The 26,582-nt window shown below is 36.7% G+C and overlaps 1 protein-coding gene across 1 annotated transcript in view; it reads left to right on the top strand.

Moving 5' to 3' along the window:
* Positions 1-26,582, top strand: part of LOC149410040 (uncharacterized) — a 229,895-nt gene that overhangs the window by 181,233 nt on the left and 22,080 nt on the right. Inside the window, exon 4 of the mRNA XM_089648568.1 lies at positions 21,131-21,348. Within this exon, the coding sequence (XP_089504694.1) occupies positions 21,131-21,348 (218 nt within the window). The remainder of the gene's footprint in view (positions 1-21,130; positions 21,349-26,582) is intronic.

Below are 26,582 nucleotides of genomic sequence, written 5' to 3'. Positions count from 1 at the left end.
GGCTACGCTAGGTTTGTGTAACATGGTTTGTGATCCAAAAGAAAGTGTCCCTTTTATACCGCCTGCTCGCGTCAAGGCAAGAAAAACATCCCAGTTTTCAATTAGTTTAGCGGCTACGCTAGGTTTGTGTAACATGGTTTGTGATTCAAAAGAAAGTGTCCCTTTTATACCGCCTGCTCGCGTCAAGGCAAGAAAAACATCCCAGTTTTTGAGATATGTATATATATATATATATATATACCACTTTCACTTTCACATTTTCTTTTGAATCACAAACCATGTTACACAAACCTAGCGTAGCCGCTAAACTACTTGAAAACTGGGATGTTTTTCTTGCCTTGACGCGAGCAGGCGCTATAAAGGGGGCACTTTCTTTTGTATCACAAACCATGTTACACAAACCTAGCGTAGCTGTTAAACTACTTGAAAACTGGGATGTTTTTCTTGCCTTGGCGCGAGCAGGCGTTATAAACGGGAACTTTCTTTTGTATCACAAACCATGTTACACAAACCTAGCGTAGCCGTTAAACTACTAGAAAACTGGGATGTTTTTCTTGCCTTGACGCGAGCAGGCTGTATAAAGCCTGTATTTATAAAGATATTTTTAATGCTTACTAAGCATTTCCCGGTTTTGCAAATATTTATTGTCTAACCTATTTTAAATTTGAAACAAAATAGGTTTTCAGACTTTTTATTTTATTTCAATGATATTAATTTATTTTTAGTAATTTAATTTGGCTAGAACTTGGGGTGAAAAGCCATAAAGAAAAAAAAAGTTATTGTAGCCGCTCGTTTCTTCTTTCCAAAATTTTCCTTCCTGTTTCCGGTTGTTAATTAACTAATTAGTTCAAACTTTTTTCGCTCATCAGATAGACGTGTTGATAAACAAAAAATGGATTGCGCATCTTGTTCGGTTGGGATGTTTGAATTTTGGGACATTGTAAAGCAGGAGGAAATCTTGTTGGAGTGGCTGAGGAATCACGGTGTGATCCTCAGGGAGAAAATATGCGAGAAATGTGGCAATAAATGCAATTTTTCGAACTTCATGTTCAGGTGTAGAAAAACGTCCACCGTTAGTGTTGGTCACAAAAAAATTAAAACACGCTGCGATTTTTCGGTTTCCGCGCGAAAGGGCACGTTTTTTTCGAAGTCGAGCCTTACGGTTAAAAAAATCTGTACTTTTGTAGTATGTTGGACCATGATGCGTCCACCGAGGACCGCCTTTTTGGTAGAGGAGCTAGAGGAGAAATGAGCAGCGAGACGGTTGTCAACTGGTCCAACTATTGCCGAGAAGTGTGCGTCCTGTGGTGCTTAAAAATAAAGCAACAAATTGGAGGCGTTGGAGTCACGGTTGAGATCGACGAAGCAAAGATAGGAAAAAGAAAAAACAACCGAGGAAGAATTGTTGAAGGGAAGTGGATCTTCGGCGGATACGAGCGAGGTACGAAGAAGATGTTTGTCTGCGGTGTCGAGGATCGGTCCAAGGAAACCTTGTTGAAAGTTATAAAAGAATACATATTGCCCGGCACAACTATTATTTCCGATTGCTGGAAAGCATACGACTGCCTGGAAAGTGAAGGCTTTCGTCATTTAAGAGTGAACCACAGCATAACATTTGTGGATCACGAAACCGGTGCCCACACACAAAACATTGAGCGTTGTTGGAGAGATGTGAGGGGAAACGTTCCAAGATTCGGAAGGAGTAAAGCTCACTACGAGGGTTATTTATGTGAATTTCTCTGGAAGCGATCGCTTCCAAAGAATAAGGATCGAATCCACGCTTTTTTTAAAATGGCCAGTGAAACGTATAACCCCAACCAGTGATTCCATTCCATTTAGATTTTTTTCTTATTATTTATATTTATTGCTTGAATTAAAATTATATTATAATGACGACGAAATCCAACATGATTCTTGTGCCTCGGACTTGTGACTCTATTTGTTTTCTACAGTTTCAATTATAATGACGACGAAATCCAACATGAATCTTGTGCCTCGGACTTGTGACTCTATTTGTTTTCTACAGTTTCAATTATAATGACGACAAAATCCAACATGAATCTTGTGCCTCGGACTTGTGACTATTTGTTTTGTACAGTTTCAATTATAATGACGACGAAATCCAACATGATTCTAGTGCCTCAGTTCGACTCTGAAGTGATTCTAAAAAGGTTTGTTTACATTATATTATTACAAATTATGTAGTGTTTTTATACGAATCATTTATGTATCCGCATGAAGTCGGCTACGATTGTCTAGCATCTAGCTCCTAGCTCTTCGTAAAGTGTCAGGAATACCAACATAACAAAATGTCAGCGAGTGTTAGAAATGGAGGCCGACAGTCGCCGCGTCGCCGATTTCGTATGCGAGAGTAGATTTCAATTTTACGTAATTGAAATTTTTATTGCAATATTTTCCACCTCCCCGAAGGTTAAAAGTTGTGTCGTACAGTAATTAAGGTGAATCAAAAGGTTTTATCTAAAAATATTCATAATAAGCGAGGCCAGCGCGATCGAAATTTTACCAGAAAAAATTTCTCAGTTTACATTAAAAAATTTTATTGTGTAATTTTATTTTATTTATTTGTTATTCTACTCAAGGGAAACGAAAGGAAAACTTTAAATTTATCTAAAGCATATTTTTTGGTATTTATAATGTACACCAATTCGTCATAAAGATTAATCAAAATAGTGATTTAGCATTAAGCTTCGCTTTAAGATACTGCACAAATCGTTCTGGAAAAGATAGAAAAAGCGATAGTATAATCTTTTATTAGTCAAAAGACTTCACTTGATTTCCTAAGGCAGCAACTTTGTTTGTAATTCTGTTTGCTGAATACCCTTTAAAACGTGTGGAAGATTTAACGTTTATTTTTCTGATTATGGTAATTGTACTAAAAATGTGTAAATTTAATAGTGATGATTATTTCGCCGCTTTTTCCTTACTACCTTCTTCTAGACTTCAAATTAAGTAAACGATTTAATTTCTACTAAATACTGGTCTCGTGTAAACAGGCCACACTACCTCTTATCTATATCTCACTCTGCCGAACATAGCCATACACCTACCTCCCAATTATTGTCTTTCAAAAGTTCCTTATAAGTTCTATTGCCAATACATATAAGTATGTTCTCAAATCAACCAGCTAAAATGTAGAAAGATCCTAATAGAGGGAACGCTCGTGAGAATCGGATATCCCTTTGAGAGGGCCGCTCCGTCCCCCTTAGGCTGGGCACGACGCATCCTGTTGGCTTTGTCGTGCCGTGGCATATTTGAAATTCCATTTTAGCGTATTTCGCAGTTTCAAATACCGACATGACAGTAGGCATCGGGAAATGGAGTAGGCAATACGTACAAAGGAATACTTAGAGTTATAGAGAAGTTGATACACTCAATATCGCCCAGGTGAATGACCACCATTCGGAGCAGAAACATTGCTTGAAATGTCATTAGCCGTGTTTGGTGACTAGATCTGAATATCCAGGTGCTTCCTAAACTTCATCTTCGCAATCTCTTCAGCCTCACAGCGTACACAAATTGCGAATGACATAAAATAATAACATTAGTACCTAAAGGCGATCCACTTCAAATTTCAGGCACAAATATCTAAATGTTATCCAGTACTAATTTAAGGCGATGCCATACGTAGTAATGCAAAATCATGTGTTTTTGGTTTGAAAATTTGGTCGCCTAGAAATGTTTCAGATGCTTTAATTAAATACTGCGAGTAGAATACACCTTGGCCCTTGAAATAATCGAGTATTTTTTTAGATAACTCTTTTTATAAGCCCAGAAAAAAATAATGTATATGGCCTATGAAAACAGCTTTAAAGTTCAAAATCTCCTACTTACGAACCCATTTTCGTTTATGATTTTATTGTATAATGTGGCAAATTAAGTTATTTATAAAATGATCGAAAAAAATTTAATATTTATGCCTGAACATCCACAAAATAAATTAAAGGCATTTTTTGGCCATGTTTTTTTCTTGCATAAATCAAAACAGGCGGATGGTGTTAAGCGGGAATTTAAACCTTATCGCCACCTACGTAAGGGTTGTTATTGATAGCGGCTCAATTTAAAATATTACACGACGTAGTGCATCGCCTTAAAGAATTTAATTTTCCACATTATCCAACCATATCCGTAATTGGACTCCTAAGTAGAAGATTTTGAACTTAAAAGCACTTTTTATAAATGATACTTTATTTTTTTCTGGGCTTAGGAAAAGACTTATAGACTACAGAGAGATTGTAAAAAAGGCCCAAGATGTATTCTACTCGCAGTATTTAATTAAATTATCTATATAATAACAAATCATGATTTTACATTACTAAGCATTGCATCGCTTTTAAACTTAAATTCCCGTAACTATGAAGCAAGACACAAGAGTCCCAACTGCTCCCAGCCGTCTGGAGCCAGTGAGATTATGGCATTCCCAATTGGGTTACATTGTGAGGCTGAATGTAGTGGGAAGAGGAAGGAGATGGGAAAGAGGAAGGTTGGGAAGAGGAATGTCGGGGAAGTACCTGCTTATTCAGATCTGGTTACCAAGCACGGCCAAAGTCGTTTTAAGTACCGTTTCAATTCTCAATGGGGGTATTACACCTGGGCGATACTGAGAGTATCTTATATTCTGTATATTATTTTAAATTAGTAAATTGTGAAATAACACAAATTAATCAAATAAAATTTACTTGCGCACGCCGGGATTTAAACCCTCTACCTCCGGGTTGGTAGTCGAGAGCCTTAACCCTCGACCATGTAGGCCGTCGAATACTACCATAATTGAGAAAAAATCTTATGCAATGATGGAGGACTTACCAGGAGCTAGCAAAGGAATTGAACCCGCGACGCATCACCTGGAAATAACCCAATGCATTTGTCCACTCAACTACCAAACGGTAAATATATATACAGGGTGTATCGGCAAGTACCCGACAAACTTTAACCAGCTATTCGTCATCACATTTGGAGTAAAAAATGTTATGGGTGCTTTGCTGTCCGGTAACATTTTTTTTCCATTAAAAACAAAAAATAAATAAAAAATCCACACTCCGTCACTGTCATTTGCATTGTTTCTCGTGTTCAACAGCTGTTACTAGCAAGTGTGTCAACAAGTGTCCTCGCTCTTTCGTACACACTAAATAATAATAGTTAAAAATGAGACGAATGGTGCCGTGCCATTTCGTTGTGATTGTAAAAGCGCGCCAACGTAGGTACGTACGTACACTATTCAACGAAACTCGAACAAAATATTGCCAGACGGATTTTCAAACTTTGACAAAGGATAAAACATTGGTGACATGTGGTGAAAATATGAATAGTAAATTTTTTATTAAAAAAAAATTTTACCGGACAGCAAAGTGCCCGTAACATTTTTTACTCCAAATGTGCTAAGGAATGGCTGGTTAAAGTTTGTCGGGTACGTGCCGATACACTCTGTATAATATATTATACTTGTTGATTGAATAGTCCGACCTCAGTCCGACTCCGCTAGGAATAACACGAAATATGGATACCTCACGTGGAAGCAGCAAATGCAGAGGCCAAGTTGGCTGTTTAATTCTAGGAACAGTAACGGCACGGCCACTGTAAAAATTCTATAGGAGTCGTAATGAGGTAACCATCAAATACGGCAGCAAAAAATATCAATACAATTTGCAGGTATTTAAATTACATACAGCGGGTATGATATAATGTAATGTATTCAGAAGAAAACACCATTAGTACATTGCTTATTATTGTACGTAATACATGGTATTTGTCAGTGGTGCACAACCCGTGGCATAATCCGTCATTTGAGGCCATTAGCGCAAAATTAAGAGCCATGATTAATAATATTAATAATAATAAAATAAGAAAGTACACAGATTTAGGGAATGAGATTAAAAGAATTTGGCATTCTCAGACTATAAAAATATTACCATCCGTTATTTCGGCTACTGGCATTATACAGGGTTTTCCAATAAGAGGTGTTATTTTGATATTCAATCGTAAAAGATCAATGGTTTCGTTGCTTGTGTGGCACGTAGCGCCGTCTTGTTGAAAGTAAACGTTGTCAAGATCAATACCATCCAATTCCGGCCATAAAAAATCATTAATCATCTCTCGATAGCGCAATCCATTCACCGTAACTGTTGCTCCAGCCTCATTTTCGAAAAAGTAAGGTCCAATGACTCCGCCGGACCATAAACCGCACCAAACAGTCACACGTTGGGGATAGAGAGGCTTTTCAACAATAACTCTTGGGTTTTCCGAGCCCCAGATGCGACAATTTTTCTTGTTGACCAAGCCACCGAGGTGGAAATGGGCTTCATCACTCAAGATGATTTGCATTTGATTCACTCAAGTGAATTTTAATAATTTCAATGCGTTGTTGAAGCGTGTATCGTTCCATTTTTATTGATGGCGTATTTTCTACTTGTCAAATGTCAAAAAATGACAGCTTCAAAAGTAACATCTACCGAAATAGCGGGCTATTCAAAATAACACCTCTTATTGGAAAACCCTGTACCTAGCTCTATTATTCAAAATTTAGGCGTATTAGATCTGTCAAAGAATTATATTATTCAATTATATGTTTATATATAATATATAAAAATGCGAAAATCAGTCATTTTAAATACATGTAGGATTACGAAAGATTTTTTAAATATTTATATTGAGGTATCAGTAGGATTTATAGGTCTAGTTAGGAGTTCTACCGAACCGAACCTTCTGATATGAAAATGTGAGTCGGTGAATTATTTTCCCATTTGATCTCTGGTGAGTTGACGTGTTGTTCTTGTATTATTTTGTATTTATTATGCTTATATAATGAACTTGTATAATGTGGATTCGCTAGATGATCATTTGTGGAAAAGTGTGTGGAAGGGTTTAGTTTTTCCTATGGGGAAGATAAAGTCGGAAAAATAACGAGTTTATTCTGGAATGTGGGGAGGTTTTTGCAATCCCACACATCTCATAAAATATGTACAATAATATTACAGTAATATACAATAATAAGAACGTTATTAAGCATTAGATATTAGATTGACGGGGCCAACAACATTCTCCATTGCTTGAGTCTGGATTTTGTCGGGATTCCATGATAAGGACATTTTCAGAGTTGTTTGTCCTCTCCCAAACAAAATAACAAAAACAAAATAACCTTGCCCTAAATACTGATTTGTTACCTTCTTGGAATGTATAATATCTGTGTATATCTTAGTGCTTCTCGGATATGATCAATTTGATTTTTAAAATTAAAAGTTCATTGAACTAAATAATTTTAATAACCCATGCACCACCAGTCGAAATTAGTATGTTTATTAACCCAATAAGTAAAAAAGTTAGATTCAAGAAATGTTATGAAAGTTCTGGTGGCCATAATAATATATGGTCTACGAATGGTTTATAAGTAAAGTTATGAGGTGAACCTGAATCCTGGGTCTATTTTTAAGGTGAGAATAATATTTTTCCAAAGAATTGAAAAGGTTTACATTTTATACGTTTTTATTTCACTTGATCGTGTCATGTCTTCCTCGGGCGTCCCCGAATTCCACCATTCACTGCTCTATATTAGAGGTGAGGCGTATTTATCTTAACCAGTAAAAGTACCGGGTATTTTCATGCGATACTTTGTACTTGTGATAAATCTCCAAAATTCTAAAAAAAAAAAAGTATTTTATACTGAGACTAAGTATTTTTAATAGGTACTTTTACCAGGTATTTTTGATAGGTATTTTTAATAGGTACTTTTGATGGGTATTTTCAATAGGTACTTTTGATGGGTATTTTTGATATGTACATTTACCAGGTATTTTTGATAGGTATTTCTAATAAGTATTTTTGATAGGTATTTTTAATAGGTACTTTTAATAGGTACTTTTAATAGGTACTTTTAATAGGTACTTTTAATAGGTACTTTTAATAGGTATTTTTGATGGGTATTTTCAATAGGTACTTTGAATAGGTACTTTTGATGGGTATTTTTAATAGGTACTTTGCATAGGTACTTTTTATGGTTATTTTTAATAGGTACATTTACCAGGTATTTTTAATAGGTATTTCTAATAGGTACTTTTGATGGGTGCTTTTAATAGGTATTCTGAACCGGCATTTTGTGACACCGACAAAAATGTGGTGAACTTTTCGACAGGGAATTTCGTAGCCACCCCCCCTAAAAATTACTGTGGGGAATCACATATCGAATTTTTTTGTGGGGAATAACCTTTCTCAGAAGCTTTCTAACAATTCCCCCACCCCATGGATTTGAATTTTTTGTGGGGAATTTAGTTAAGGAATTTAGGAAATTCTCTAACAAACCCTCCCCCGTCCATGGATTTCGAATAATTACTGGGGGAATCAATCTGTGGGTAGAAATTTGTGAGTACAGTTTACAAATGACTTATTCTTAATCAATCCTCAGGTCGGTATAAAATACTTTTGAGTATTTTGTAACCGGTATTTTTTTGTACCTGTACTCATTGTAACGAGTAACGAAAAGTACTCACAGGACCCACCTCTACTCTATACCACTTTGTTACTGTTAAAAAAAACTTCATTTATTCGACTCCATATCTCATTTAAGTGCTTAGAAAATACGTTAAGTCTTTCTCGGACATCCCTATCTCCTTCTACCATTCAAAGCACTCTCTAAACACTCCCGACACTAATAAGAACAAACTTAGAATAAAATGTTCTGACTAACATTTTAAACATAGGTTATTTTTCTATATTGATAAAATGTTGTGCACCTCTAACTGTGCACAGTGACGTCAAATAATTTATTTCGTTCAATTTGTAAAATGAATATAGTTTGATCGTGTGCGGATCATATGATACACCTCCACGTAATATTATTTTTATATAACTACCATGGCAATCGCAATTGGTTATTCCCAATACAATAATTGGCTTCTTCTTGTCTCTTCCCACGAGCCGACACTGACCGATATACTTTAATTTAATGATGTGTAAAATTAACCAAAGGAATCAACTCCAGACATGTTTCGGCTAATTTTTTTCACCGGTTTAACGAATTAAAAAAAAAAAAAAAACTATACAAAAGTTTAAAAAAAATCTATCCGAAAATTCTGCTAGTGTGTTGTGTTCTTGACGCTATAAAATTTCTCGACCGTTATAATTAATAAACGAAGAAAACTTACTGGTTTATTAAGAATCTCTTCGAATTATTCGTAATCCGGTTTAAAACGGGACTGCAGGCCCTTAACGAATGAATTGATATGTTTCATTTAAAACTTTTACCAAAAAAACGGATGAATTATCGCGATTTTTGCTATTTGTTTTTGGGGTGTTATGCCGTGTTGCGCAGATGTGTTATTTATAACACATCTGCCCTGATGATGGACACTGCAATGCTGTCCGAAACGTTGGCTAAAGAATGAGTTAGCGCAACACGGCATAACACCCCAAAAACAAATAGCAAAAATACTTTTGGCCGTGAAAATCTTAAATCATATTTTTTTTTTATTTTTTTTTATTCTAGATAAAAGAAAATTACATTTTTCACTTATTTAACTAGAAATAACATATATATTACACATAAATATATTACACACTGATATTATTCACTTTCATTGTTTTGTTGATTGAGCATAAAACTGAGCAATTTTTTTTTAAATGTACCTATACTTTTTTCATTTTTAATTTCGTCTGGGATTAAATTATCGCGATGTCGGAAAAGGTGTTCAATATATTTTTTTGCATTTCTTCATTTTATATTATCAAGGCGCATGAACACGTGTTGCTCTATATTCGGAATGTACTAAAATGTTTTTAGGAAATGGCCTACAGTCCCGTTTTTGACCGGATTTCAATAAATCAGCAATACTCATTTTTCTCTTCGTATGCTCTGTCATTATGAAATTTGCACAGATTTTCAGTTTCAGCTAGTAGATACTCTCAGTTTCGCCCTGGTGAAAGACCACCATTCAGAATCGAAAAGTTGCAATTCTTCACGTTTAATGACCAGATCTGAACGGCCAGGTTCTTACCAACCTTCCTCTTCCATCATCTACTTCCCCTCTCCTCCCTCCCTTTAGACACATAACTTATCCCAACTGGCGCCGGGCAATTGAGAGAAGTTGGAACTCTTGTGCAATATTAATATGAAATAATAAATACATTACTCGGATCTTAAGTTGAATTCTCAGCAGTCCTGAATAGTAACAAAACTGAACATGATCAAAATAATAAATTAAATAGGCTTTGGTTAGGTTAGGTTAGGTATATTTTTTAACATTAACTCCTCCATACAGGAGGCCCGAGGAAAATAATTTTCCTCAGGGCCTACGTCATCTTTTGGTGATGGGTCGAAAGACCAGTTGAAGAGGTCAAAGGGTCTCCCCAAACCAGGCGCCTCCTCTTGAGGGTGGCCAGGCGCATCCTCAAGAAAATCTCACCCGATGAACCCGGGCACCCCTGCTAAATCACCAACGTAGCGAACAACTTGGCTTGACCTATGTCAGAGGTGTTGGTTATCCAATAAAGGTTTCTGGGGCGGTGGTACCCAAACGCGCCTTCCAAATTGTTGTTTGCTTGTTACTTTTCTTCGCTTGTCTTGTTCGGTCGTGGAACATTAGGCTACGGGATTTATTGTTTTTGCCTGCTTCAATTTTTCAGCAGAACTTCATCAGACCATCTCTAGCTTTGTTATTTAATCTTCTTCTGGTCGCTCCAGAACAGATCCTGAAAGGTATGCCCATGATGACTAGCACAATTTAAGACGGGGCCGAACGTTGAACCTTGTGGTACTTCTGCCTCCATCCCAGCCACTTTTGTACTCTATACTCTATTACGGGCATCGATCGTGACTCCAGCTTCGCCTATACCCTTTCGGACCGAATTTATTTGGAAATGTTCCGTAACAAAGCAGAACATTCTAGAAAAGTTAAAAAAAAAACCACACCTGACCTAAGCATACCTATTATTTTATGATGTCCTGTTCTGTTTCATCCGGTTACAAATTGAAAACACGTGGATTTTCAGAATATTTGCTCTCTGTGCGAATAAAAATGCGTTTTCGTTTTTCAATTACTGCTAATACTGTGTGTGCGTACTATTTGTTCCTTGATTCTAGCTAACTACTGATAGAACCTAAGCGCAAGCTAAATACTAAGTTTGGTGATCGCGTTTTTCAAGTATCTGGGCCGAAGGCTTCGAATAAACTCCCTCCGGAACTAAGATCCATAACAAGTCCAACAGAATTCAGGTCTAAACTAAAAACTTACCTTTTTAAGCTGTCATACCCATAAATTAAATATACCATTCCTAAGAGAAAGTCCAGTTATATTCAATTTTCCAATTATGTCATAAATCTTGTACCTAAATTTCGCTAATAAACAATTAGATAATGTTAATTAAGTGTTAATCTCAAGTGACCTACCAGGTAAGTATTGTACTGTATATTATCTCCATAAATAGTTAGTAGTAACATAGATCAATGTAGAAATGTATTTTAAATTTGTACAGCGCCCTTGAGGTCGTTTTGCACAAAAACGGCGCCATGCAAGTTATCCAATTATTATTAACTAGTTCAGGCGAGTTCCATGACAAAACCGAACATTAAAAAAGGCAAGAAAATATTTAAAAAAATACACACACGCGTGTTGTACACGGTAAAATAATAAGTTAGGTGGGATGAGTTTAGTTTAGGTTAGGTTAGGTTAGGTTAGGCGTGTGTGTATTTTTGTTATTGTTCTGTTGTATCCGGATTCAAAAATTTTGTTATTTTTTAAATTAATTTATTTACCAGTATTTGAGATTCAATGTTCTTTCAAATGGACATGGTAATAATTTATAAAGAATTGAAGAAAAAAACCACCAAAATTTTTCTAATAATTCTACAAGGTCAAATTAACATTACATAATATGTTTTAACAGCACAAGTTTTAATTCAGGTCTGAAAGGGTTAACATCGTCTTGCCTTTCAATATGATAGTAAGATCGAAACGTTGCCTTTGCGACACTACTGTTAGTTTCAACGCGTGATCTTCGAATTAACTGTTTAAGTAACTACATAATGATGTTTGTGACTTGTTAATTTAAACTGATTGCTCTTCTGATTAGATGGCTAAGTTGATTTTAATTGTGTGTAATTTTTTTTTTTTATATTAACTCCACACAGGAGGCCCTGAAGAAAATAATTTCTCTCAGGGCCTATGTCATCTTTCAATTCTGTCAATTATTAATTATTTTTAAGTTCTCAATTTGACACTACTTGGAATAGCTGGTTAACAGTTAGTTAGAATTGGGAAGGAATTCTGGCTTACTCTTGGTCTTCTGAAACACATCTTGTTGCGAATCGATATTCTGGCCCTGAGGGAGGTAATCACTGCACAGTTTTCCTTTATATAGATTTGATATTATACACACTGAGAGAACATTTTAAATTTACCGGTTTTCTTAACAGACTGAAGGAATAAATAAATTGTTGCAATTGTCACTGATGTAGAGATTCGGTCGGGCTCTCGGAGCAGCCTGACGCGTTTTGGTCGGTCTCGTCTTTCTTCGACAATTACAAGTGAAATTTCATATATTCCGCCCTTAAAAGTGTCAATAAATGTTCCTTACTGTATTTAAGTTGCTTAAGTGTACTAAAAACTAATTTTACTGTGACCAGTGTGGACGTATAACGACTTTAAGAAAAGATGACAAATAATATTGTTTATACTAAGATGTGTGAATTCCTGTGCCTATAATACGAGATCAGTGCTTTGAACATTCACCAGATGTGATCATCCCTTCGGCCCCTGCCCCTTGCCCCTCGTCCACCCGCACCAATACTGCAAACCCCGCTGTCCGACGCATACAGTGCTTATTCAGTGCCGTTATAGAATGTGGGCCATATGACATTGCTTAGGCCACAGAATCATCGTTTCTCGGAATCTACCCTGAACCCGCACAAGAAAAGAGTCATTTGGCGACTCATGCAACCCCTGCCGCAACCTCCGCTCCCCACCGCTCGTGCCCTTCCGCGCGTGGAATAATGACATCGGAAATGAAGGATGAAATCGGAATGAACCCGCGCTCCTTGGTTTGCTGTCTACATGGAGTGTTTTAAAACAATTATATAGTGATAAAATAACTATTTTTAGTGGTAGTTTATTTGTTAAGTTAAATGTTATATTAAGCGTATAAATATGTATTATTTGTTTTATGTGTGTAACGATATGATAAGTTGTATAATTAAGATGTTTAAGTAGTACTTGGAAGGGAATGGCCGACAAAGATGTCGATGAGGTTCGCTATCCATCACATCGCCAACCCTTCGGTGGCGCAAAGAGGAGGACGGAACGTGATCAATGTCGAATTGGTACATGGAACATTAGAGGAGGAATGGAAAGAAAGATGAACGAACTGTGTGATACTATGGTGAGCAAATGTTTGGACGTACTTTGTATAACAGAGAGTATGAAAAAAGGTAGCGGTACAATGCAGCATAATGATAGGCTCGTCATTTGGTCTGGGAGACCAGATACGGAGAGGGCTTGTCAAGGTGTTGCAGCGCTACTGTCTCCCAGAATGATTGAATGTATGTTGCAGTATGAATGTGTAAGTCCGAGAATAATGTGGATCAGATTTAAAATCGGTTTGACAAGGGTGTTTCTTGTTATTTGCTACGCCCCTGTTAATTCTGAAAGCGATGAAGTGAAAGATGATTTTTGGACTGGTGTGAATGTTGTAATGAGACTAAAAAATATGAACGAAAGGATTATAATGGCAGGCGATTTGAATGGGTGGGTGGGAATTAGACGTGACGGATTTGATTCGGTCTTAGGTATGTTTGGGGATAAAAGAACGAATGACAACGGGAACAGAATGCTTGAAGTATGTTTAGAGTGGAACCTGTTTGTGTCGAATACTTTCTTCGATCATAAAGGTATCCACCAATATACGTGGGAAAGAGGAAATGAGAGGTCAATTATTGATTTTGTAGTAATTGACTCTAGGTTGAGAGCTGTTACCGAGGACACAAGAGTTTTCAGAGGGGCTGAGGTCGAAACTGACCACTTTCTTGTAGTGTCGAGAGTAAACCTCTTTCGCGGTTGGCGCTCTAAAGTGAAAACGGTACCAGCTCCGACAAGAGTCAAAATAGAAAAACTGCAAAACGATAATGTGAGAAGTAAGTATGTGAATTGTGCAGAGATAAGATTGAATGCGAAGGAAATGGATGGTCTAAGCATAGACGAAACATGGAACCACATAAAAGTGTGTCTTTGTGAATCTGCTAGGGAGGTTTGTGGAATAAGTACGCAAGGTAGGAAGAAAGGTGATGCATGGTGGGATGATGAGATTAAAGCACTGGTCTCAGAAAAGAAGAAAGCATGGTTGTGTCTGATTGCGGCTGGCAGTGCTTCCAGCGAAGAGAAGTATCGAGCGAAAGAAGTATATAAGGAATGTAAGAAAAAAGTAAGAGTTGGAGTGAAAGAACGAAAGAAACGCCTGGAAGAGGAAGAAGGAATGAAAATGACAAACCATTTCCAAGAAAACATTAAGTTGTTTTGGAAAGAAGTCAAAAGGTCCCGGAGTGGCCCAGAAAACGGAAGCATGAAAGTGATAAAATCAAAAGATGGAAAAATGTTGACGAATGAGGAAAAAATAAAAGAGAGATGGATGAATTATTTCGAGGAAGTCTTCGAAAGCGAAGTGAGTGACAGTGATTCCAGCGGCGAATCAGATATGAATGACGATGGAGTGAATGTTACCGAAATTAGCATGGATGAGATAGAAAGCTCGATTAAATGTATGAAGAATGGTAAGGCTGTTGGGTTTGACAATATTGCTGCTGAATATTTTAAAGGAGGTAGCCGTGTAATTCTCACATGGTTGTGCAATCTTTTTAACCAATGTTTAAAGGAAGGTTACACGCCTTTAGATTGGAGAAGGGCTGTGATCATGCCATTATACAAAGGTAAAGGGTCACGTATGGAATGTGGGAATCATAGGGCTATTAGCCTGCTTAGTTCAGTTGGCAAGCTGTATGGTAGAATTTTGATTGAAAGAGTAAGAAAGGAAACAAAGGATAAAATATGGGATGTGCAAGGTGCTTTCATGAGTGGAAGGGGGTGCATGGACCAGATATTCTCATTGCGTATGCTCACTGAGAAGTTTCTGCCAAAAAACCAGAAACTTTTCTGTGCCTTTGTAGATTTACAAAAAGCATACGACCGAGTCGACAGGAAAAAGCTATGGAAGGTGTTGTCCAAGTATGGAGTGAATACGAATCTGATTCAGGCAATTGCGTCTCTGTATGAGGGAAGCGTTGCATGTGTTAGGGTAAACGGTGGTTTTACGGGGTGGTTTGGTATCACAAAAGGTGTTAAACAAGGCTGCGTAATGTCACCGTGGTTATTCAATCTATACATGGATAATTGTATGCAAGAATTGAAAGAGGTGGGATTGGGCGCGAATTTGAATAATTTGAAAGTATGTTGCCTGTTGTATGCTGATGATGCGGTGCTGATTGCTAATAGTATAGATGATCTACAGTCTCTCGTGTCTAGGATGAACGAAGTATGCATGAAGAATGAGTTAATGATGAATGTAAGTAAGTCTAAAGTAATGGTGTTTGAAAGAGAGAGTACGAAAACAGTGTGCAATATAATTGTGAATGGGGAATACTTGGAGCAGGTGGATGAGTTTGTGTATTTAGGAAGTATGTTTACGAGAGATGGGAAGGCTGACAGAGATATCGAAAGAAGGGTAAATGCAGGTAATTCCGTTAATGGAGGATTAAACGCCGTAGGCGCTAACAAAAAATTGTCCAAAGAAGCGAAGTTAGCAGTCCACAACGGAGTGCTGGTACCTACCTTGATGTATGGAAGTGAGGCATGGAACTGGCAAAGAAAGGATGAAAGTAGATTAAATGCTGTTGAAATGAGATCCCTGAGGCGTATGTGTGGTAAAACCATGTTTGATCGTGTGAGGAATGTGGAGATCCGCAAAGAGTGCAAGGCTGATGTAAGCGTAATGAGAAAGATTAAGAAAGGGACGCTTAGATGGTTTGGGCATGTAGAGCGAATGAGCGAAGATAGGAGTGTAAGGAGGATATATGATGCAAATGTGAATGGTAGCAGAAGTCGGGGACGCCCGAGGAAGACATGGCACGATCAAGTGAATCAGATACTCGAGTCGGGCCATGTCAAGAGTCAGAATAATAGAAGAGTATGTATGAGACGATGTATGAATGTGAATGAGGCAAGGAGTGTGTGCCAAGACCGAGTTGTTTGGCGGTCCGTCCTCTCTGCCTACCCCTGCGGGGAAACGGCATGATGGTTAGTTAGTTAGTTAGTTAGTCACTGATGTAGGTACTCCTGTCTGTCAGAAAGGGACAGAAAATTGGGTAACAGGTGGGATGGGGGAATGCAGGAACATATGTTAGAAGGAGATAGAAATAGTTGCGTCACCAAAGATGTTTAAAATGACATTTCATCGCTTTTGATTGCACTATTTTCTCAATGTATCAAATTGGTACTTCTGATTTTAGAGTTTCACGGCCAAAAGTATTATCGTGATTTATTTTTGGGTTATTATACCGCGTTGCGCTTCCTCCTTCTTTAGCCAACGTTTTGGACTGCGTTACAGTGTTCATCGTATCCAAAATCTACCCTGATGATGAACACTGTAACGCTCTCAGAAACGTTGGTTATAGAAAGAGGAAGCGCAACACGGAATAATAACCCAAAAATAAATCACGATAAATTGGTACCTACTTTGTTTTAGAGCAGTGAATTTCGGTTCACTATTTCTGTTTTGAAAGATAAACTGGTAGAAGTGTGTTGTGGGCGTGTTTCAAACATGTTAAAACTTATTTCTGAAATTTATCCAAAAATTGTCAAATACCGAAATTCTTTCTTTTGTAAACCTGCCTGAGACCTAGAAGGTCTCAAGTAAACTGCAGATATCAATTTTCTTTCAAATCTGTACAAAACACGTTTTACTGGTGTATTGTGGGCGAAATTGTTAAAATATTTTCAAAAACGAAATGCTTTCTTGCTCGGAATTATGCGATTTTACTGATTTGTCTGGTACCTAGGAGTCGAAAGGTTTTACATAATTTGACGACATCAATTTTTCTTTCAAATCGGTATAGATCACAATTTTTCTGATTAAGTTTTTAGTGAATGATTCCATTTGAAAATTGGCTCTATAATATATTTACGCTGTGCAAAAAGTATTTATTTTAGTCCTACTCTCATTGTCAATAACTACTGTCCTATCTCGCCATACAATGCTGAATTTAATTGACAACATATAGCATCATGATAAGACGTAAGTAAGTGTCACTGAATGTCACGGAGTGTCTCAGTTTGGCACGCAGCATAAGGCAGGTCCTTGGGCCGATCCCTGTGGAATTTAATGCAATGCAGGTCCAGAAAGAATAAGCATGTTTAGATAAATAAATAAATAAGATAAACAAAAAGTCGTACCACTGAAAAGATGAACTGATAGTGGTGCGTGATAGAAGTAATCACAGTTTTCTCTCAATATGTTTCCTAAATATCGAAATTTTTCTTCTACAAAAACTCTTTTTTATTTGCCTATCTGGGTCCCAGGAGTCGAAAGGTATTATTTGTATAAATCAGCGTTATCTTCTTATAAGCTAACGTGCTGTTACCAATCCTATCCCACAATTATAATATCCCTGCCATAGCTCACCCCAAGTGTTTCGCTACGTTTGGGGACTTAGCAGGGTTGCGTGAGGTGAGGATTGTCTTGGGTCTTGGCGACGAATGCGTCTGCCTACCTACTGTGTGGCGGGCCGCATTTGGAGAGACTGGTTTAGGGAGATCTTTTTACTTCTCCAGCATGACTATCTCGACCCATCGCCTTGAACCGCAGTGGAAGGGATGAATTCAAACGTTCGTCACTCCTGGACATACCGACACACTGATTTACCTTCCCAGATCTTCCTCTCCTTCCTTTCCTTAAAAAACCCTCCAAACAGCATTCTCAAAGATGACTTAGGCCCTGAGGGAAATTATTTTCCTTAGGGCCTACTGCGTGGAGCTAAGGAAAAAAAAATCCCCGATTTTTTACTTGTACTAACTAGATATATATCTCGGTCAGTGGCTAAGTTGGCATCGCGTCTAGGTCCACGAAGGCATCATTAGTTCAATTCGTCGGTTTGCTAAATCCTCCATCATGACACAAGCAACGCTTTTCGCCTACTGTGGGTGGTAGTAGGAGATTTTCAAATTATTTTCAGGTTATTCGTAACCACGAGAATGTCTTTTGGATCAAATCACATTGATAAACCGGTCCTGCTATTTTGCTAGTGGTTATGTGATGTTGTTTTATGTGGCTATGTTGGTTGCATGATGAAGTGGGAGACGGGATGAGATCAAGGGCCGCAGTCACGCTATCCGCTTACTCCTGCCGCGACATGCGATCCTGGTACTCGTTCCCTTCTCTCCTTTCATCTCTCCCATCGTGATCCCATCTGTTCTATATTTAGATCTATCTCTCTTCCTTGGCATCGTTCATATTTCTCCACTCAGGAATAAACTTCAAACAAGTTGTAATCATTTATGTTCAGTATGAAAGATCTATCTCGTGTCTAGGAGTCCAAATTCATGGTGTTTGAAAGAGAGAGTACAAAAACAGTGTACAATATAAGTTGTAAATTTTGAATACTTGGAGTAGGTGGATGTGTTTATGTATTTGGGAAGTATGTTTACGAGAGTTGGGAAGGCTGACAGAGATATTTAAAGAAGGGTAGATCCAGGTAATTCAAACGAGGACTTATCGCGGTTGGAGCTAACCAAAAAATGTCATAAAAAGCGAAGCTAGCAGTCCACAATGGGGTGTTGGTACCTACTCTACAGTTAGCCATGGAACTGGCAGAGGAAGGATGAAATTATACTGAATGCTGTATAAATAAGATCCCTGAGGCGTATGTCCGATAAAACCATGTATGATCGTGTGAGAAATATGGATATCAGATTGGATTGAATCACCGATAGAATGTTGTATTTGTATGCCTCTCTTGAAAGGATTGAGTTGCGCAAATAAATATTTCGTCTTAATTGCAAAGCATAACTTGGAAAAGCGTATTTTAATAAAATAATTAAATTAACGCCATCTATGGACACGTAGATAATAACGAACGTTGCTTTTAACCTTAAAGTATTCCACTTTTTTCATGATTTTAGAGGTAAATTCGGCAACTATTTGTGAGTTAATTATATATATCTCACAGCACTCACAGCGGGAAGGGTATTGTTGCCCTACCTACTATGTTAACACACTCACAGCGGGAAGGGTATTGTTGCCCTACCTAATATGTTAACACACTCACCGCAGGAAGGGTATTTTTTCCCTACCTACTATGTTAACACACTCACCGCGAGAAGGGTATTTTTTCCCTAACTACTATGTTAACAAACTCATAGCGGGAAGGGTATTATTGCCATACCTACTATGTTAAGACACTCACCGCGAGAAGGGTATTTTTTCCCTACCTACTATGTTAACAAACTCACAGCGTGAAGGGTATTATTGCCATACCTACTATGTTAACACACTCACCGCGAGAAGGGTATTTTTTCCCTACCTACTATGTTAACAAACTCACAGCGTGAAGGGTATTATTGCCATACCTCCTATGTTAACACACTCACAGGTATTTTTCTTTTCAAGTCCCTAAAAAGGTCTGTAAAAAGTGCTTTAAATAATAACAATATTTGGATGATTTGTATAGCGCCCTTTTCAAAAGTTCAAAATGTCTTCTTACGAACTCATTTTCGGTTATGGTTTTATTGTACATATAATGTGGCAAATGAAGTTCTTTAGAAAATGATCGTAAAAAAATAAATGTTTCTGCCTGAACTTTGCCAAATAAAATAAAACACTTTTTGGCGATGTTTTTATCTTACATAACTTACATCTAAACAGGCGGCTGGTAATTTGAACCTTATCGCCAACTAAATGAGGCATTCGTCAATAACTTTCTGCCCTGCCTCGTCGCGTCGCATTGAAGACATGACTGCGTTCACTTTCTTCCATCATTTTTCTATCGGGTCAAAATATGAAATGACAAACAATAATACTAAGGTCCGCTGCAGTTGACCGCAAATCGTTGACAGATGGTTTCAGCCTGTGACTGGGTTCGTCGTGCAGAGGAAAACCAGGGAAAGTAACAAAACCACAACATCTTTACTTATTTTCAAATACTTACTAGTTAATGTTCATTCATTCACCCGATCATTACCCGATGGAAAGAAAGTGATTTTCTGTTATTTGATTAGGTTTGACACTCCACCACATTGACATAAATAGTATTTAAGAGGAAGCTACAAGCCAAAAATGTGTATATTCTTGGTATACCTTATATTGTAGGTAATAGGCATTAAAATCGCTTGACAAACGGAGTCTAGAAACGTTTGATTTCAAGCACAAAACTGGTTTTTATTTATTTTGTAAATAATTTTATAAGACAGCAAAAAAGTTAATCAAATGAAACTGTCACAGATAATCTTAGCTATAATAATGTATTTTTTAAAGTTGTTTCCTTTACGCGTTCATACATTTTATTGAAAAAATATTTTTTTTAGTCGTTAACGATAGTAAAAACCTTCAATTTATCTAAAATGTATTTTTTGGTATTTATAATGTACACCAATTCGTTATAAAGATGAATCAAAATAGTGATTTAGCATTAAGTTTCGCCTTAAGTAAATGTAGTTACTTGAAAATGAAAAAAAACGCAGACCCTTGACTCTTGACCCTTAAGCTATCAAGAGGATGATAAAATTCTTAGACATTGATTCTCCTCTTATTTGCACATCAAGTGTGCAAAATTTCATCAATAAGTATCAAACTTCTGCTTTGATGGGTGAAAATGGGGGATGGGTGATTTTTTCGAAATCGAAATAGACAGAGACCTTCATCTGGTTTAAAAAGTAAAAAAAAATTGTGTGCAAAATTTCATCAACCTCGAAGTAAAATGTTTTTTTTTGTGATTTACTAATAATCTCTTTTTCGCTCGTTTTTAACCGGATTACGAATAATTTGAAAAGATTTTAATAAAATAGCTATATTTCATATTTGTAAGTTTTCTCCTGCGCAACAGATTAAATAGGCATTATAATTTATTGATGGTTTTTATTTGTTTTTGCAGAAAGCGATCGCTGGCGGTACGTCAAGGGCAGCGCGCGCGCGGGCACGCCGCTGCGTCTGTCCGGCGTGTTCGAGGACGCGCGCCCGCACGCCACCGCCCCCGGGCAGGGTGCGGGCGCACCGCCCCCCGCCACCCAGGGCGGGCCGACCAGCGCCTCCCCACCGGCCGCCCCCAACTCTGGGCAGAGGTATGCGCAGCTGGTGGACCCCAATATGACGGTAAGTTTGATGCTGTTTATCTACCCTCAAGGCTTAGCACAGCCACATCGATAACTAAGCAGGATCAATACGACAAAAATTAATCTGTCTTTAGAAAAAGTACTTGGTCTTTGTAAATAGAATCATATAAATAAGTCGTCTAAACGTGGCCAAACCACAGTTTGAAAATGGCCTAGAACGCCGAAACAGCTGTCACAAGAATAAAAAGCTAAAATACTTGCAGAACTTAATTGTAACATTATTAAATTTGAATTACATTAAATAATAAAAATTAAATGGAGTCTTACGAATTAAATTCAAAAGAAAAATTAAAAATTTAGTCGTATTAGATCTGTCAAAAAAATTATAAATAAAAATGCAAAAATACACGTAGGATTACGAAAGATTTTTTAAATATTTCTGTTGAGGGATCAGTAGGATTTATAGGCCCTGTTAGGAGTTCTACAGAGCCGAATCCTCTGATATGAAAATATCTAGAGTCGGTGAATTATTTTCCCATTTGATCTCTGGTGAGTTGACGTGTTGTTCTTGTATCTATTTTACTTATATAATGCACTTGCATAATGTTGATTGACTAGATGATCATTTGTGAAAAAATGTGTGGAAGGGTTTAGTTTTTCCTATGGGGAAGATTTAACCCGGACATAAAGTCGGAAAACATTTGGTTTATATGTTAGTTTTTTCATCACCTTTTTAAAATGTGTGTTGAATTGTCATTGCGTTGAGTTTTCGTGGAACCAACCCTAACACACTTCCTCAAATTTAACTTTTTAAAACTTGATATTGAGATCTTCTCCATAAATCTTTATCGTCGTTAAAGTTATCAGGGTAATCAGTGCATCATGCCACTTAATCTAGAATTAAAATCCACAATAGCCTCAAATCTGTATCAAAGCGTAATCTGTATAATTAGGCCCTAATGTGTAGAAAGTAACGCTTGGGATGAGAAATGGTGTTGTCACGGTGGTCAGCGAACAATCGCTTCTTTTTGGAGCAATAATAATTATGTAGGTTACTTTCATTACCGCCAGATGTCAGCAGGTCAGCTGAGGATCTGTTACTTTCACTTGCTGACTTGCTGCGTGCTTACTTACATAGGTGCTTACTTTGTTTTGCTCTAAAAACCGTATAATATAACATTGAAATAATGTATATTAAAAGCAGTACCGTATTAAGGCATTTAATCGCTCGGGCCGCGTAGTTCTTACTATACCTGTTAACAAATGACACGTCTTTATAAATGAGACGATCAGACATAATAAAATATTACAGATTTAGAAAGAGACAACACTAAGTTTTCTATTTGATTTGATTATAATCAGACATATAGACAATATTACAGATTTAGAAAGAGACAACACTAAGATTTCTATTCGTTTTGATTATGTTCAGATATAATAAAATATTACAGATTTAGAAAGAGACAACACGATTTCTATTTGATTTGATTATGTTCAGATGTAATTAAATATTACAACACTAAGATTTCTATTCGATTTGATTATGTTCATATATAATAAAATATTACAGATTTAGAAAGGGACAACACTAGGATTTCTATTTGATTTGATTATGGTCAGACCTAATAAAATATTACAGATTTAGAAAGAGACAACACTAAGATTTCTATTTGATTTGATTATGGTCAGACATAATAAAATATTACAGATTAAGAAAGAGACGACTTGGATTTGATTTGTATACAAATCTACAGTTATATTCCGAGACTACAGTCGAGGGCACCCACCACTTTCCCGAACCGTTTTAAGAGGAAACTACAAGCCAAACATGTGTACATTCTTGGAATGGCTTATATTGTCACGAATGTAGGTAATAGGCATTAAAATCGCTTGACAAACGGAGTTTAGAAAGAGGTTTTTATTTATTTTGTAAATAATTTTATAAGCAAAAAAGTCAATCAAGGGAAACTGTCACAGATAATCTTAGCTATAATTCTGTATTTTTAAAAAGTTTTTCCTTTACGCGTTCATACATTTCTATTGAAATATTTTTTTTTAGTAGTTGACATTTATATTTTTTATTAAGTAATTTATTTTTTTATTTGTATTCTACTCAAGCGAAACGATAGGAAAACCTTCAATTTATCTAAAGATATTTTTGCTATTCATAATGTACACCAATACGTTATAAAGTTTAATCAAAACAATGAATTAGCATTAAGTCTTAATGTAGAGTAAATGAATGTTTCTCAGCTGCATAAAATCTAAAACACGCCCATTAGTTAGTGACGGGGTAAAAATGTATGTAGTTTTTAATTAACGTTTTAATTTATTCATAAAAACGCATTTCTTCAAAATTACAAGGGTGAAATATTATCTATAAAATAAAATTTTAAAATGTGTTTGTTCCCCTTTTTGGATAACACTGTTCTGTTTAGGAAAACTTTCAATTTATCTAATGCAGATATTTTGGTATTCATAATTGACACCAATTCGTTATAAAGATAAATCTTAATTTTTACCTTATTACTTATTTTTACCAATACCTTATTGTAGATGATTTTATCTCTAGTCTGGCTCTGTAGACTAAATTACTAGAAGTGTACTAATGTTCCTTGTGTTGGACATGGTCCAGAGTTCTGCGTTAACTCACTGAATATCATTAGTATTTGTAGTAGGCAGGTTTTACTCGCACTTTCATGTCGTTACCGCTGAATAAATAATACCTAGACGTGTGCTGTGGGGGTGTCCGTATGCCGGAAGCAAGCTAAATTTGACCAAACAATTTAAAATGTCGAAATTATTTCTTGATCACTAATAACCACATTATTTTTCTTAAAAAATAAGAAAATACACAGATTTATGAAATGAGATTAAAAGAATTTGGCATTCTCAGACTATAAAAATATTACCATTTGTTATTTCGGCTACTGGAATTATACCCAGCTCTCTCATTCAAAATTTAGGCGTATTAGATCTGTCAATGAATTTATATATAATAAATGCAAAAATCAGTCATTTTAAATACTTGTAGGATGACGAAAGATTTTTTAAATATTTATATTGAGGGATCAGTAGGATTTATAGGCCCTGTTAGGAGTTCTACCGAGCGGAACCCTCTGATATGAAAATATCTGGAGTCGGTGAATTATTTTCCAATTTGATCTCTGGTGAGTTGACGTGTTGTTCTTGTATTGTTTTGTATTTATTTTGCTTTTATAATGTACTTGCATAATGTGGATTTACTAGATGATCATTAGTGGAAAAGTGTGTGGGGTTTAATTTTTCGTGTGGGGAAGATTTAACCCGGAAAATAAACTCGTTATTATTAATTAATCTTGGCTCCTAATTTTGCGCCAATGGCCTCAAATGACGGATTAGATATCAGATACTCACGTCGGCACATGTCAGGATTCAGAATTGTAATACATCAATGGTAGACCCGGTTCAAATAGTTTTTTAAACCCCGTAGTTGCCGTAAAAAATGAAAAAAATGTATATACCTATGTCAAAATCCTCGATCGATTTTTTTTTTTTTTTTTTTAAGTTCTCTTACGTTCTTTCTTGAACAGATAATCAATTTATTTGGTTTGTCGGGGTCACAGGAGTCGAAAGGTCTTCTTTAAAATCAATATAGATCACAATTCTAGAGATTTTGTGTTCAGCGGTCACAGAAAATAGGCTTTCCTCCGCGCTCATTACTCACCATTGTCTTGCAAACAGTGATGAATGTAGCGTCATCATTTCTCTAAACCAGTGGTTCTTAAAGTGGGCGGTAGCGCCCCCGGGGCGGTGGGGCAAAAGGGGGGCGGTGAAGAGCCGTGATGTAAAAAAAAAAGTATCCGGAATTTGAATAATTCTCGTAAATTAGTATTATATGCATTTGTATTCAGAATCGAAAAGTTGCTTGAAATTGTTTTTAGCCGTGTTTGGTGACCAGATCTGAATGGCCGGATACTTCCCAATCTTCCTCTTGCCCATCTCCTTCCCCTCATTGGGCGTGTCACAGTCTCACAGTAGGGAGCAGGAATCTTGGGCGATTTGTATAAACGATTGGAAACACAAAAGTAACCGTAATAATAAAAAATGGACTCACCGAGAGTAATTTTCCATTTTGAACGTCAAGCTTTAAGAAGGAAGAGGTGCCCAGGGTGATTTTCGAAATCTTTTGTAAACAGTTCTTTTCTGTAGACCTTTCTCCTGTTTTTAAGGTTAATTGTAATTTCGTCAATCTCAGAACAAAACTGTAGATTTGTGTACAGATCAAAGCCACGCCGCACGCCAAAGACACTCATCTTTATATACACGGAGAATTTTTTTTTTCAAGATACTGAATCTCTGACAGCCCTGAATTGTTAATCAAGTTGCGATGCCTACTCAGCTATTCCAAGTACAATTAATTTTGTGGGTAACAATAAACTCACTACTGACCATTATCATAGACACCTCATACTTCGACAGATGACAGATCTTATACAAACCTAGTATAAAGTGCAGGATTTTCCAATAAGAGGTGTTATTTTGATATTCAATCGTAAAAGATCAATGGTTTCGTTGCTTGTGTGGCACGTAGCGCCGTCTTGTTGAAAGCAAACGTTGTCCAGATCAATACCATCCAATTCCGGCCATAAAAATCATTAATCATCTCTCGATAGCGCAATCCATTCACCGTAACTGTGGCTCCAGCCTCATTTTCGAAAAAGTAAGGTCCAATGACTCTACCGGACCATAAACCGCACCAAACAGTCACACGTTGAGGATAGAGAGGCTTTTCAACAATAACTGTGTTTTCCGAGCCCCAGATGCGACAATTTTGCTCGTTGACTCAAGACGATTTGCATTCGATTCACTCAAGTGAATTTTAATAATTTCAATGCGATGTTGAAGCGTGCATCGTTCCATTTTTATTAATGGCGTAGTTTCTACTTGACAAATGTCAAAAAATGACAGCTTCAAAAGTAACATCTACCGAAATAACGGGCTATTCAAAATAACACCTCTTATTGGAAAACCCTGTAGTTCAACTATTGCTACACTGGTAGGTATATATTTCTTTTGAATTACACATTGTCTTACTGCACTTATATTAATAACTGCATCACTTGCAATAGTGTTTTTGTTTACACATTAATTGTTCTTTAATTTATTGCCATTATTATCTTGTTTACCACTGTACGCTTGCAATTCAATTATCACTGTATTATAAAATCCAGTTTATGGCGTTTGAATAAATAAATAAAGAGGTGACTGCAAACCATTTCCGAATAAAATGTT

The sequence above is a fragment of the Hesperophylax consimilis genome, chromosome 28 (genome assembly GCF_061612785.1).
Source record: "Hesperophylax consimilis isolate HC1 chromosome 28, BYU_Hcon_1.0, whole genome shotgun sequence".
NCBI classification, from domain to species: domain Eukaryota; kingdom Metazoa; phylum Arthropoda; class Insecta; order Trichoptera; family Limnephilidae; genus Hesperophylax; species Hesperophylax consimilis.
This window is presented reverse-complemented; position numbering and strand designations above follow the sequence as displayed.